Source organism: Lucilia cuprina, chromosome 3 (genome assembly GCF_022045245.1).
Source record: "Lucilia cuprina isolate Lc7/37 chromosome 3, ASM2204524v1, whole genome shotgun sequence".
NCBI classification, from domain to species: domain Eukaryota; kingdom Metazoa; phylum Arthropoda; class Insecta; order Diptera; family Calliphoridae; genus Lucilia; species Lucilia cuprina.
Genome location: NC_060951.1, coordinates 3,144,815 through 3,156,535, shown reverse-complemented (window position 1 = coordinate 3,156,535; position 11,721 = coordinate 3,144,815). Strand labels below are relative to the sequence as shown.

The window sequence follows — 11,721 nt, the reverse complement described above, 5'->3', positions numbered from 1 at the left end:
TGTACTATAGTTTAGACAAGCTAGACTTTTATACAAATATCAGACTAGACTACAATACCGACTACATAATAGACATATGAAAAATCTATTATATATCTTTAAAGAATCATAAGAATTCTCTTTAAATTCTTCTAAAATTATATTAAAATTACAAATCTAATGTACATTTCTTTTTATATAATTTCATGTTTTTCAAAAAAATGTTTTAAATTATAACACTCACTCACTTTTCCTCCATAACATTCACCCTAAAATATGTTAACGAAAAATATATTTTATTACCCATATTTAATTCACAGTGAAGTACGACGTAAATTTCCCAAAATTGTTAAATTGGTAAGTATAGAAGCGATTTTTCATTCATATTTTATAAATAAATTAATTTTACTTAACGACTATGTGCTAAAATTATATCTAAAAGGATGGCGAAGACTTGGAACCACAAATCTTATTCGATGTCAATGACACTTCGACTCTGCCCAAAGCACAGGCTTCATTTTTATGTGATGCCTCAGGTGCTGATATAATAAGACAATTTTTGGAACAATATTTTATGATATTCGATAGTGATAATCGTCAGCCATTACTGGATGCTTATCATGAACAGGCTATGATGTCGATATCAGTGCCACCGGCCAGTCAGGCTGGAAGGTATGTGGGAAAGTGAAAATGGTTTAAATTGTTTAATTTTTTTTTTAATTTAAATTAATTGCTGTAGATTACATTCATTTTGGAAATTTAATCGTAATTTCCGTCGTATTGTTAATAATGAGGATGTAACGAAGATACGACAATTGAAGGTGGGACGTTTGGCAGTGGTCTCAACATTGGCCGAGTGGCCTAAGACACAACATGATCCTCAATCGTTTTCTGTGGATTTGACTTTGTTTACGGTAAGTTGGTTTTAATAAGGGATAGGAGATAGATAGATGGAGAGGCTGATAGATTTAGGAAAAGATAGATTGAGAGAAAGAAAGATTGAGAGAAAGATAGATTGAGAGAAAGATAGATGAAGAGATAGATAGAGAGATAGATAGATAGATAGATAGATAGATAGATAGATAGATAGATAGATAGATAGATAGATAGATAGATAGATAGATAGATAGATAGATAGATAGATAGATAGATAGATAGATAGATAGATAGATAGATAGATATATAGACAGATGGATAGATAGATAGACAGATAAGTAGATAGATAGATAGATAGATAGATAGATAGATAGATAGATAGATAGATAGATACATAGATAGATAAATAGATACATTTCTAACAGTGTCGATCGTACAAATCCGGATGTCATCTAATCAAACTTTAATTTACTTTCAGCCCAAACTAATAGCCTTTACCGTTGCTGGTTTATTCAAAGAATTAGACTCTTCGAGCAACTCTGGCGGTGACATACGTTATTTCCAACGACAATTTGTTATTGTACCCGCTGGCGGTGGCTTTTGTATACGCAATGAAATGATTTTAGTAACAAGTGCAACTGGAGCGCAGGCACGCACATTCCTTAAACCTCCAGCAGTTGTAAGCACAACACCAACAGCAGCCGGTACTGCTGGCGCCGCAGCCACAGTAACAAATGCTGCTGCTGGTAGTTTACAAAATCGTTTACAAATGAATCAACCCACGGTAATTTCACCATAAACTCTTAATAATTGCATATATTTAATGTTTTTTTTTAGACATCTGCTGCAGCTTTAATGCCACCACCAGCTGATGTTGCTCCCAGACAACCGGACGAATCTATGAAAATGCAAATGGTCCAAGCCATGTGTGTTCAAAGTAATATGAATGCCGAATGGAGCAGAAAGTAGGTTCAGTTTTTCTTATTTTTTATTCTCTTTTTTATATTTTTATGTTTTTTCCAGATGTTTGGAGGAAACTAATTGGGATTATAATCATGCCGCTTTTGTTTTTGAAAAATTACATAAGGAATGTAAAATACCCCCTGAGGCTTTTATAAAATAATTTTATTTATTTTCTTTTAATTAAAGTTAATCCTTGATTTTTCACTCTCTTTCTCGCCCCCGTAATATTATTTATCTGTAATAACTTAAGAATTTGGAAAAAAAACTTTTTTAATAATTTTGAAAGAAATTTGAAACCATTTTTCCCCCCAAAACATATCGCTTGAATTAATAAATAGCTGTAATTTTATATTATTATATTTTTGACTTGGTTTTGCTTATTAAATATTACTTTTTATATATATATTCATAAAGAAATCTTAACATAAACTTTATTTAGTTTATAAATATAGAAAAAAAAGCTGTTAGCCTCTCCTTTAAAAAAAATTGTTAAATATCTTTGAAAAGAAAAGATTTTTTTAAATATGTTTTTAATGTCTTTAAAATTTAGTTATTAATATTATAAAATTTTGTAAATAGTTTTTTATTACATGCATATTACATACATTTTTTTATTACATACATATTACATACATTTTTTTCTTATAAACATTTAAGAGCTTCTATCTAAATAAAAGAAAAGAGAATGATATGCTGCAAAAAATCTTTAAATAAATAATAATAAAATAATAGATTTAAGTCCAAAAAAAATACAATAAATTAATTAAATATAAAACTATATGTACGTAACAAGAAGAAAACGTAACGAGTTTTATTTAAAAACGTTCTATCTATATTTACTTCAACGATATAGATTTCAAAATAATTTTTACTTTTTCAGCTTAAAATTAATTTATTTTAAAAATGAAGAATAAATTTTAAAGTTTTTTAACTTTAAAACTTCAACCAATATTTGTTTGTCCAATTTTTGTTAAATATTTTATTGATATTTTAAACAAATTAATATTTCTTTAATTTAACAAAAATTTCTCTCAATGAATATGGTTTTTATTATTCCCACACCGGCAACTCTACATTGTTAACATTTCATTTTTTACACATTCTGGCAACTTTATTTTTAATTGTATTGCAAATTTGCTGTGCTTTAGCAAAATCGTTTTTTTTATATATGAACTAAGCATCTTTATCTGGTAAGCAATGTAAGTGTTTGTGTGTCGACCCGAACAAGACCTGCTAAACTCACATTGTATGTATTTTCCTCCTCTGGCAACTCTACATTGTTTACATTTTGACAGCCAACACTCTGGCAGTGTGGAAAAAAAGCAACAACGCACATATGTATTTATTTCAACAAAAACACGTGCACACAAATACGGAGCTCGGTCATTTTTGTTGAAATTTTAATAAGTTTTTATAAAAATTAATAAATTTTTTATTAAATAAAGTGATAAAAAGTAAAACAAATAAAACAGCAAGAAAATGGGCAAAAAATCCAAAGTAGGAAAAGCCCGTAAAGATAAGTTTTATCAATTGGCCAAAGAGACGGGTAAGTGAAGACAACATGAAAATGTGGAACTCGTTTTTTTAATTCAAATTGTAATTCTTTTAAAGGTTTTCGTTCCCGTGCTGCTTTCAAATTGATACAATTGAATCGTAAATTTGGTTTCTTGCAACAGTCTCAAGTATGTATAGATTTGTGTGCTGCTCCCGGTGGTTGGATGCAGGTGGCTAAACAGAATATGCCTGTGTCGAGTATTGTCATAGGTGTGGATTTGTTTCCTATACGCGCCATACCCGGTTGTATAAGTTTAGTGGAGGATATTACCACCGACAAATGTAGAGCATCTTTGACTAAAGAACTGCAGACCTGGAAAGCTGATGTTGTGTTGCACGATGGTGCTCCCAATGTGGGTCGTAATTGGTTACATGATGCCTATCAGCAGATTTGCTTGACTTTGATGTCATTAAAATTGGCCACGGAGTTTTTGAGAGGTGGCGGTTGGTTTGTTACCAAAGTTTTCAGATCCAAAGATTACAATGCCTTGCTGTGGGTTTTAAAACAGTTGTTCAAGAAGGTGCATGCCACCAAGCCTAGTGCTTCTCGTAAAGAGTCAGCTGAAATTTTCGTTGTCTGCCAGGGTTATTTGGCACCCGATCGCATTGATCCTAAATTGTTGGATCCCAAGTATGTGTTCGAGGAGCTCGATTTAGAGGGCACCAAGAAGGGCAGCCTTTTGCATCCCGACAAGCAAAAGCGTATTAAAGCTGAGGGCTATACCGAGCAGGATATTGCTTTGAGAAACGACTTATCGGCCACAGAATTTATGCAGTCTGAAAATGGTTTAGCTGCTTTGCAGGGCATCGGTTCAATACGCATCGATGATGAGAGAATTGCCAATCATCCCAAAACTACACAGGAAATTTTAGAATGCTGTAAAGATATCAAAGTCTTAGGCCGTAAAGATATCAAGGGTCTGTTGGCCTGGTGGAAGGCCATCAAGGAGGAATACTTTAAAGAGGAGGAAAAAGAAACTGAAGTTATTGAAGAGGAAGAAGCTCCCAAACGTCCATTAACGCAAGAAGAAATTGAGGATATGGAAGATGAAGAATTGCAAAAACAAATCTCCACCTTGGCTGAAGAAGAACAAAAAGAATTGAAGCGTAAACGCAAGAAGACCCTAAAGGAAAAGGCAAAATTACAAGAGAAAATGAACTTAAACATGGTTATCAAAGGAGATGATGGTCCCCAGGAAGAAGTTGATCAAGAAATCTTCGATTTGAAAACTGTCAAAACCCAAGAAGAGTTGGATGAAATGTTGGATGTAGTGCCAGATTTTGATGTGGAAGGCGAACAACAGGAGTTACCCAAATTGCCGAAATACAAAAAGTAAGTTGTTGTAACCCACTCTAAGCGTTATTTAATTAATTTTCTTAACTGACAGATACGACAAAGATGACAAACGTATGGACGATGATGCCAATTATGAAAATGATGATGAACCAGAGCTATCAGCTGAGGAGGAGAGTGATAGTGATATGGATCAGCAGGGTTTGGGTCTAAGTGATGATGAAGATTTAGAAAAAACCTCTAAAGCCGGTAAGAATAAGAAGAAAAAGGAACAACATCCACTTATCAAATCGGGAGATTTTCGTGATAAGGATACGAAGAGACAACAGCGTGTGCAGCTGTGGTATGAAAAGGAAAATCTACAAAACATAGACACTGATGACGATGAAGATTTCGATTTGGATCGTTTGGCCAACGAGTACAAAAGCAAGGGCGTAGCAGTGTTGGGTGAAAGTCAAGAAACAGGCGAAAGTAATTTGCTAATGGGTAAAAAAGCCAAACGCCGGGCACGCCATGATATAGACAAAAAAGAATCTTCATCCGAATCCTCTAGTGATTCTTCAGATGAGGAAACAGAAGATGAAGAAAAAACTGCAGGCGATATGGCTAAGGAACCAAAAGCCAAGAAAATACGCTTGACTGAAGAGGAATTAGCTTTAGGAGCCATGATGATTAAGGGCAAAAAGACACGACGTGATTTAATTGATGGTGCCTGGAATCGTTATGCTTTCAACGATGACAATTTACCCTCTTGGTTTGTGCAAGATGAAGAGGTGCACATGAAGAAACCAGTACCAGTGCCTAAAGAGTTGGCAGAAGAATACCAACGTAAAGTCCAAGAACTCAATGTGCGTCCCATTAAAAAGGTTATGGAGGCAAAGGCTCGTAAACGCAGACGTGCTGTTAAACGTTTGGCTAAGGCTAAGAAACAGGCTGAAAAGATTTTGGAAAATGCTGATGCCACCGCCCAAGAGAAGGCCAAACAGATTAAGAAAATCTACAAAAAGGCTCAGGAAAAGAAGAAGGAAGTCACCTATGTGGTGGCTAAGAAACATCAAACTGGTCGTCGTGCTAGACGTCCGGCTGGTGTTAAGGGACGTTACAAGGTGGTGGATCCACGTGAAAAGAAGGATAAACGTTCTCTGGTGGCCAAGAGTAAAAGAGATAAAAAGAAGGGCAAAGGCAAAGGCAAAGGCAAGGGTAGAAAATAGAAGGTGTTTCTTAGCTGTTACTATTAGTTTTAACAAACAAAACGTAAGTATACATATTTAGTGAAAAAAAAATAATAATTTTTTTATGAAAATATAAAAGTGACAAATACTTTTCAAAAAAGAACAATTAATTTGTGTGCTCAATAAAAAAAGAAAGTTAAATGAATTTTTCTAAGAGAGTACTTTACTAATTTTTAATTTTGGTTAAATGTTGAACTCTGGCGAGCTTAAGTTTCGATTAGTTTTCTTTTTATTATTTATATTAATTAAATACATTAATTTCTATTTAGTTAAATAAATTAGTTTTAATTTTATATGTTTTTTTATCTTCGAGAATTTTTAACAATTATTTGGCCAAAAACAAATTATATATTAAACTTTACATAAAAAAACAATTGATTTAAGCTTCATAAATACAGAAAGATCGTTATTTTAAATGTGTAACGGAAGTATCACAGTACAACTAAAAAAACAATTCTTTGTTCAATTACTTCTTTCATTATAAAAAAAACACACTTGTGTTTTTCTACAGTTATACACAGAGTTTGAAAAAATACAAATTTCCAAGAGAGCCTACAGCTTAAATGATTATATAATGTTAGTAGAATTAAGCCATTTACAAAATTTAAGAGTTTAAAACTTGTTCGCTAAAAGAAGTTAAAGAAAAATCTAATCCACCGAACGATTGCCCACACTATTGGCATCTAAATCACTGCCGGAACTTAGACTGGGCGATATTGTTGTTGAATTTGACTGCTGGCCACGATCTAAATTATAATATTGTACTACTTTGGGAGGAGGACGATTCGATATAACTTCCGTTATTTGATTGACAACCCATTTTGTGAGCTTAATAACTGCTATATGAGCAGCAAATTGTAAAATTATAGCACCAAAACCCTTATAAAGACCCGAAAAACCCTCAGTGGCTACAGTGGTGCGATAACAATCTATAGCACCCTGATAATTGGTTAATATAGGTCACCACAGCATAACCATTATCTAGATTATCGATAATAGTACGAGTACCCTGTAATTGAATACGATGTAAAATAGTTTCCAAAGGATAAAAGAAAACTTCAGTAGTCAACATAGAGATAAGATTCGAATAGACTTCAACGTTTTGATTTTCCAAAGAATCATCTTTAAATTTGGCACCTTTACGTTCCTGGGCCTGTTGTATGCGACGGCGCATTATGCGTGAGGATAAACCCTTAATAACCAAGCTGTAGACAAAGTTAAAAAAAAAGTTATTAAAGAACTTGTTTTATGTTATAAACAGGAATTTACCTGAATAAGTATTTCGTTATGCCCACTGAAACGGTGGGCCCAATTAAAGCCCATATGGGTAGCATGCGACCTTTTTGGGGATATTTCCAATATAATAAACGTAAACTGCCTTCACGAAAAACATCAAATAGTCCTGGCTTTTCACTGGCTATATCACTTTGCACACTCTCCACCAGAGAGGCGGCATAGAAAGGCATTACCAAGGCAATGCTTATGCTGTTAGACAACAATTATCATTAGAAAGTTAGTTATTATAAAAACAATAGTAAATTCTCCATATACCTTTTAAGTATAATATGTTGACCAAATCTTTTCAAAGAGGTACGATTGTCCACTTCCCTGTAACATATAATATTTACAAACAAAATTAAAGAGTATTTTTTTTTTCTTCTATCAGTTTTTTACTTACTTGGGCCAAGTGGTTATTTTGGATAAAATATCATCCATAGCTAAAGACATGCCTCTTACTAGCAAGCAACTGCCTAAACCTTTCCACAAAGTAGTAACACCCTGACGTCTATGCAAATGTATTATAGAGGGTATTAAAGCAAATGGATGCAAATGATATCTGGGAAATGGAAATTACAAAAAAACATTATATAAAAAGAATGTTTATTTTTAGCATTTAAAACTACCTTTGTGAGGCATTGTAAACTTGACATTGACGCCTCAATACAATAAAGGGATGACTGAGTAAATTTTCCGTTACCAAACTAACCCATTGTACACCAATGCCCAAATATTTACGTATTGAAATTTCTGGAGAGAAGTAATAAACAAGAAAAGGAAGAAATTAAAAATAGACTAAAAGTGCTATCAAAAGATTAATAGTTTTTTTATAATTAATATAATTGTTTTAAAATTAAACAGCTTAGAGAGGATTAATCTTAAAAATTGAGTCGAGAAGAGTTAATTTGAAAAGTGTAAGTAAATTAAATGAAAAAAGTGTTAAATGTTTAGATGTGACAGCAACCGGAAACCTTCTTAAAAATTTAAGTGTATATTAACCAAAAGCGATTAACATATGGGGAAGACAAAGATCAAGATTTGAAAAATATTAAATAAAAAAAGTATTAAAAATTTTATTTATTTTTTGGGGAAAATCGCAGATTTTTTTTAACAAAATTGTGAAAATTCAAAATCTAGCATTATCTTTCTATCTATGTATCTATCTATGTATCTATCTATCTATCTATCTATCTATCTATCTATCTATCTATCTATCTATCTATGTATCTATCTATCTATCTATCTATCTATCTTTATATAGTCCGGTATTTGAAGAAAGTTAGCTTGAAATTTTTGCAAAAATGTAGTTCATGGTTAATAATCACTCCCTTCACCTAAAATATTTATAATATTCACATTGTTATTGACCATACATGCATTTGGAGTTATATTTTGTATACAAACTACATACGTTTCTCTTCGCTATAGTATAAAGAATTTATATTTTGCTTCTCAGGATCTTCTAAAATAAGTACATAAATATGACGGGAAGGAAATGGTTAAAAAACCAATATTGTGAAAAAACAAAAATCATAAAAAAACAAATTAAAAATAAATCTGGTAATAAATACCACATACCATCTTCTTGACTTTCAAAGTAATTATCCAAAACTCTGTGCTTATCCAAAGGCAGTGATAAATCTCTTTCCGAATTGACAGTTTTCATGCCCGACATCATGCCATCCTGTATAGTTCTTAAACTATCTAAATAAGCATGATAGTCCTCTTCATTCGTTTGAAATCTGTTTAGAAAATGTAAATTTATATAATGTTTATATATAATTCTTATTGTTAAATTCTAACTTACTGCATTTGCGGTGATCTTTGTATGGGTATATTTATAGGTGGCAAAGACGTGGGATCTACTGCAGTGGTAGTACTAAAAATATTACGTGGTCTCTGCGGACGTCCTTCCAAAGTATCTGTGTCTTCCTCCACATTAACAGGCCTTTTATTAGTGGCATACCTTTTTTGGATATATGAAATTTACCATTAGCATAATAATAACAAATTACTTTCTGATAAAAAAAATGGGTTTGCCTACATTAAAGTTGAATAATTATTCATGCCTGCCATATCGCCTTTGCTAAATAAAACTTTTGTTAATTTTTTTTCTATATTCCCGTAGATTATCAATAATTTTACATTAAGCCTGTTAAATATTACTCAAATATTATTAAATACAGGTTATATTTTGTTAATTTTTCTAAAAATCTCCAATAAATCTACTAAAAATATATAAAATTCTACAGATATTTTTTTTTTTTAAGCAAATGTCACAAAAATGTCAATAAAATTAAGTTGACCATCTATCTCACTCTAGCTGTCATGCACAGTGTACACTTAATAAGGTAGCCTCGTCGCTACAACAAATACAACAATACAAAAACAACAGGCGATTTGTTATTGTAGAATAATCCCATCTGTCAAAAAAAGCTGTGTGTGTAGAATGAAAAAGCAACAAATAAACACAATAAAAATATGAGTTTTTAGCAATTATTTAAATTTTTAACTATTAATATTAATATATTATATTATTTAAACGTGGAATGTCTGAAAATCATAACTATATCTATTGGGAAGAACAAATTTCCGAATTAAACGTGTTTTTTGTGAAAAGTGATTGGTCGTGTTAAAAATAGTTGAAACTGATTTGGAACGTATGCCGGAGCTAAAGATTTTCTTTTTTTATCAAGAGAGAAGAATAACAAAGACATTTAATCACGATTGACCTAGAAAACTCCTTTAAAACCATAATTTTCTTCACTTTTTAAAATTTTTACACCTTTTGCGATTTTTTTTCTATGTAAACAAACAGGAATTTTGACAGATAAGATTGTAAAAGCTGATGATCAGCTGTGCGGACGAGGCTACCTTATTAAGTGTACACTGGTCATGCACAAAAAATATATAAACAAAACACTGAACACACTCTATGACAACAAAACAGCTGTGAAAGGCCAATGAAAAAGAAGACGATTTTGAACTAAAAAAGTAGAAGAGAAAAAAAGAAAAATAAACGGCAAGGTTTAACAAGTATTTAGAGATTTTCCTGTTTTTAAGGGGAATTTTAATAATTTATGTATTAAATATTATAAAAAATTAAAACAATACAAAATGCTAAGAACCTTAATAGTTGATTTTAATAAATTAAGGTATGAATTAGTGCAATATACAGTGATTAGACTTTTAAAATTAAAAGCTTTAACTAACCTCAAATTTTTCATATTCCTATTTGCAGTCTGCGGCCTGTGTCTGTTACACAAGTGCGTCAAAAGGGTCATTTGAGCCGGCCACACTTAAGAAATCCATCATGGTTTTTAAGAAAAGAACGCAAGGTTGGTTTTTTAATAGATTTATTAAAGAAAACATAATTATCTAAATTACTTTCTTTAAATTTAAGATGCGTGATAATTTGGTCACACCCGAAAACAAATCTTTTGTCCAAGAGTTGGTTCATGATAAATTTGGTCCTCCTGCTTTAATAAAAGGTGTACCATCCTATGATCAGTCCATACGTGAACAATTGGTTAAGACACAAGAATTGGAACTACAACCTTGGACTGAGGGAGTACGTCGTACCGGTGTTATTGCCCGCAAAATTGGTCAATATCCTTTGTGGCTTAAAAATGGCGAAAGAATACGTACTACATTATTGCAAATTGTTGATAATCATGTTGTAAAGTATATTCCCCCTGAGGAATACAAACCCACCCATAAACCTAATGTTTCCAATTTGAGTAATTATGGCTGTCTGTTGGTGGGCGCTGAAAGTTGTGATCCCTCGACATTGACAAAAGAATATTGTGGTTTATTTAAGGATTCCGGTTTACTGCCCAAGAAACATTTAGTAAGATTTATTGTTTCTCCCTCGGCAGCCATACCAGTAGGCACCCCCTTGAATGTGAATCACTATAGAGTGGGTGATTATATAGATGTTAGAGGAAAAACGTAAGAAATTACTTAAATTAAAACTTTTTATTTTCTAAACTAAATTTTAACTTTGTCTTTTTTAGTGTCGACCACGGTTTCCAGGGTGTTGTTAAACGTCACGGTTTCAAGGGTATGCCTGCCTCTCATGGTGTTACTAAGACTCATCGTCGTCCTGGTAATATTGGTGGTGGTGGCGAAAAGGGTCGTGTGTGGCCTGGTACAAAAATGCCCGGTCATATGGGCAATAGATGGCGCATTGCTAAAGGTTTACGTATTTGGCGTATTAATACCAAATACAATGTTATGTGGGTAAATGGTAGTGCTATACCTGGTTCAACTAACGGTTTGGTTTATATTTACGATACTATATTGCCATTGCGTAGACATAAAACCGCACCACCATTCCCCACAAGTTTTGAACAAATTACAGAAGGACCTGATGACATCTGGTTTGATCAAGTGCATAATTTCAAAGATGAAACTATAACATTCAAACCGGAAGAGGAGAAATAGTAAGTATCGAAAGGAGTAAATTTGTTAACGAATAAATTGTAGTGGTAAAGATATTGTTTTGTTAAAGTGAAAATGAAAAAAAAGACCTTTAAACAAATT

General features: G+C 32.3%; 4 protein-coding genes across 4 annotated transcripts; 3 read left to right on the top strand and 1 right to left on the bottom strand.

The window, feature by feature from the left end:
- Positions 1-17: 17 nt before the first annotated feature.
- LOC111684943 (nuclear RNA export factor 1) lies at positions 18-2,286 on the top strand. Its single transcript, XM_046946005.1, has 6 exons — positions 18-336; positions 422-651; positions 719-893; positions 1,334-1,639; positions 1,693-1,820; positions 1,879-2,286. The coding sequence occupies exons 1-6, from the start codon at positions 256-258 to the stop codon at positions 1,976-1,978; spliced, it is 1,020 nt and encodes a 339-aa protein (XP_046801961.1). The 5' UTR covers positions 18-255; the 3' UTR covers positions 1,979-2,286.
- An 849-nt stretch (positions 2,287-3,135) lies between these two features.
- On the top strand, positions 3,136-5,971 carry LOC111684938 (pre-rRNA 2'-O-ribose RNA methyltransferase FTSJ3). Its single transcript, XM_023447169.2, has 3 exons — positions 3,136-3,364; positions 3,430-4,705; positions 4,761-5,971. Exons 1-3 carry the CDS (start codon positions 3,298-3,300, stop codon positions 5,875-5,877), a joined length of 2,460 nt encoding a protein of 819 aa, XP_023302937.2. The 5' UTR covers positions 3,136-3,297; the 3' UTR covers positions 5,878-5,971.
- A 154-nt stretch (positions 5,972-6,125) lies between these two features.
- On the bottom strand, positions 6,126-9,445 carry LOC111684945 (solute carrier family 25 member 46). The gene is given in 10 exon segments (XM_023447176.2): positions 6,126-6,858; positions 6,860-7,103; positions 7,168-7,383; positions 7,450-7,506; positions 7,577-7,735; positions 7,803-7,926; positions 8,588-8,638; positions 8,755-8,918; positions 8,984-9,142; positions 9,221-9,445. Coding segments are annotated over 10 exon segments (1,518 nt in total). The 5' UTR covers positions 9,253-9,445; the 3' UTR covers positions 6,126-6,546.
- Positions 9,446-10,155: 710 nt separating this feature from the next.
- LOC111684946 (39S ribosomal protein L3, mitochondrial) lies at positions 10,156-11,675 on the top strand. Its single transcript, XM_023447178.2, has 4 exons — positions 10,156-10,331; positions 10,418-10,514; positions 10,580-11,127; positions 11,193-11,675. Exons 1-4 carry the CDS (start codon positions 10,294-10,296, stop codon positions 11,620-11,622), a joined length of 1,113 nt encoding a protein of 370 aa, XP_023302946.2. The 5' UTR covers positions 10,156-10,293; the 3' UTR covers positions 11,623-11,675.
- Positions 11,676-11,721: the final 46 nt, after the last annotated feature.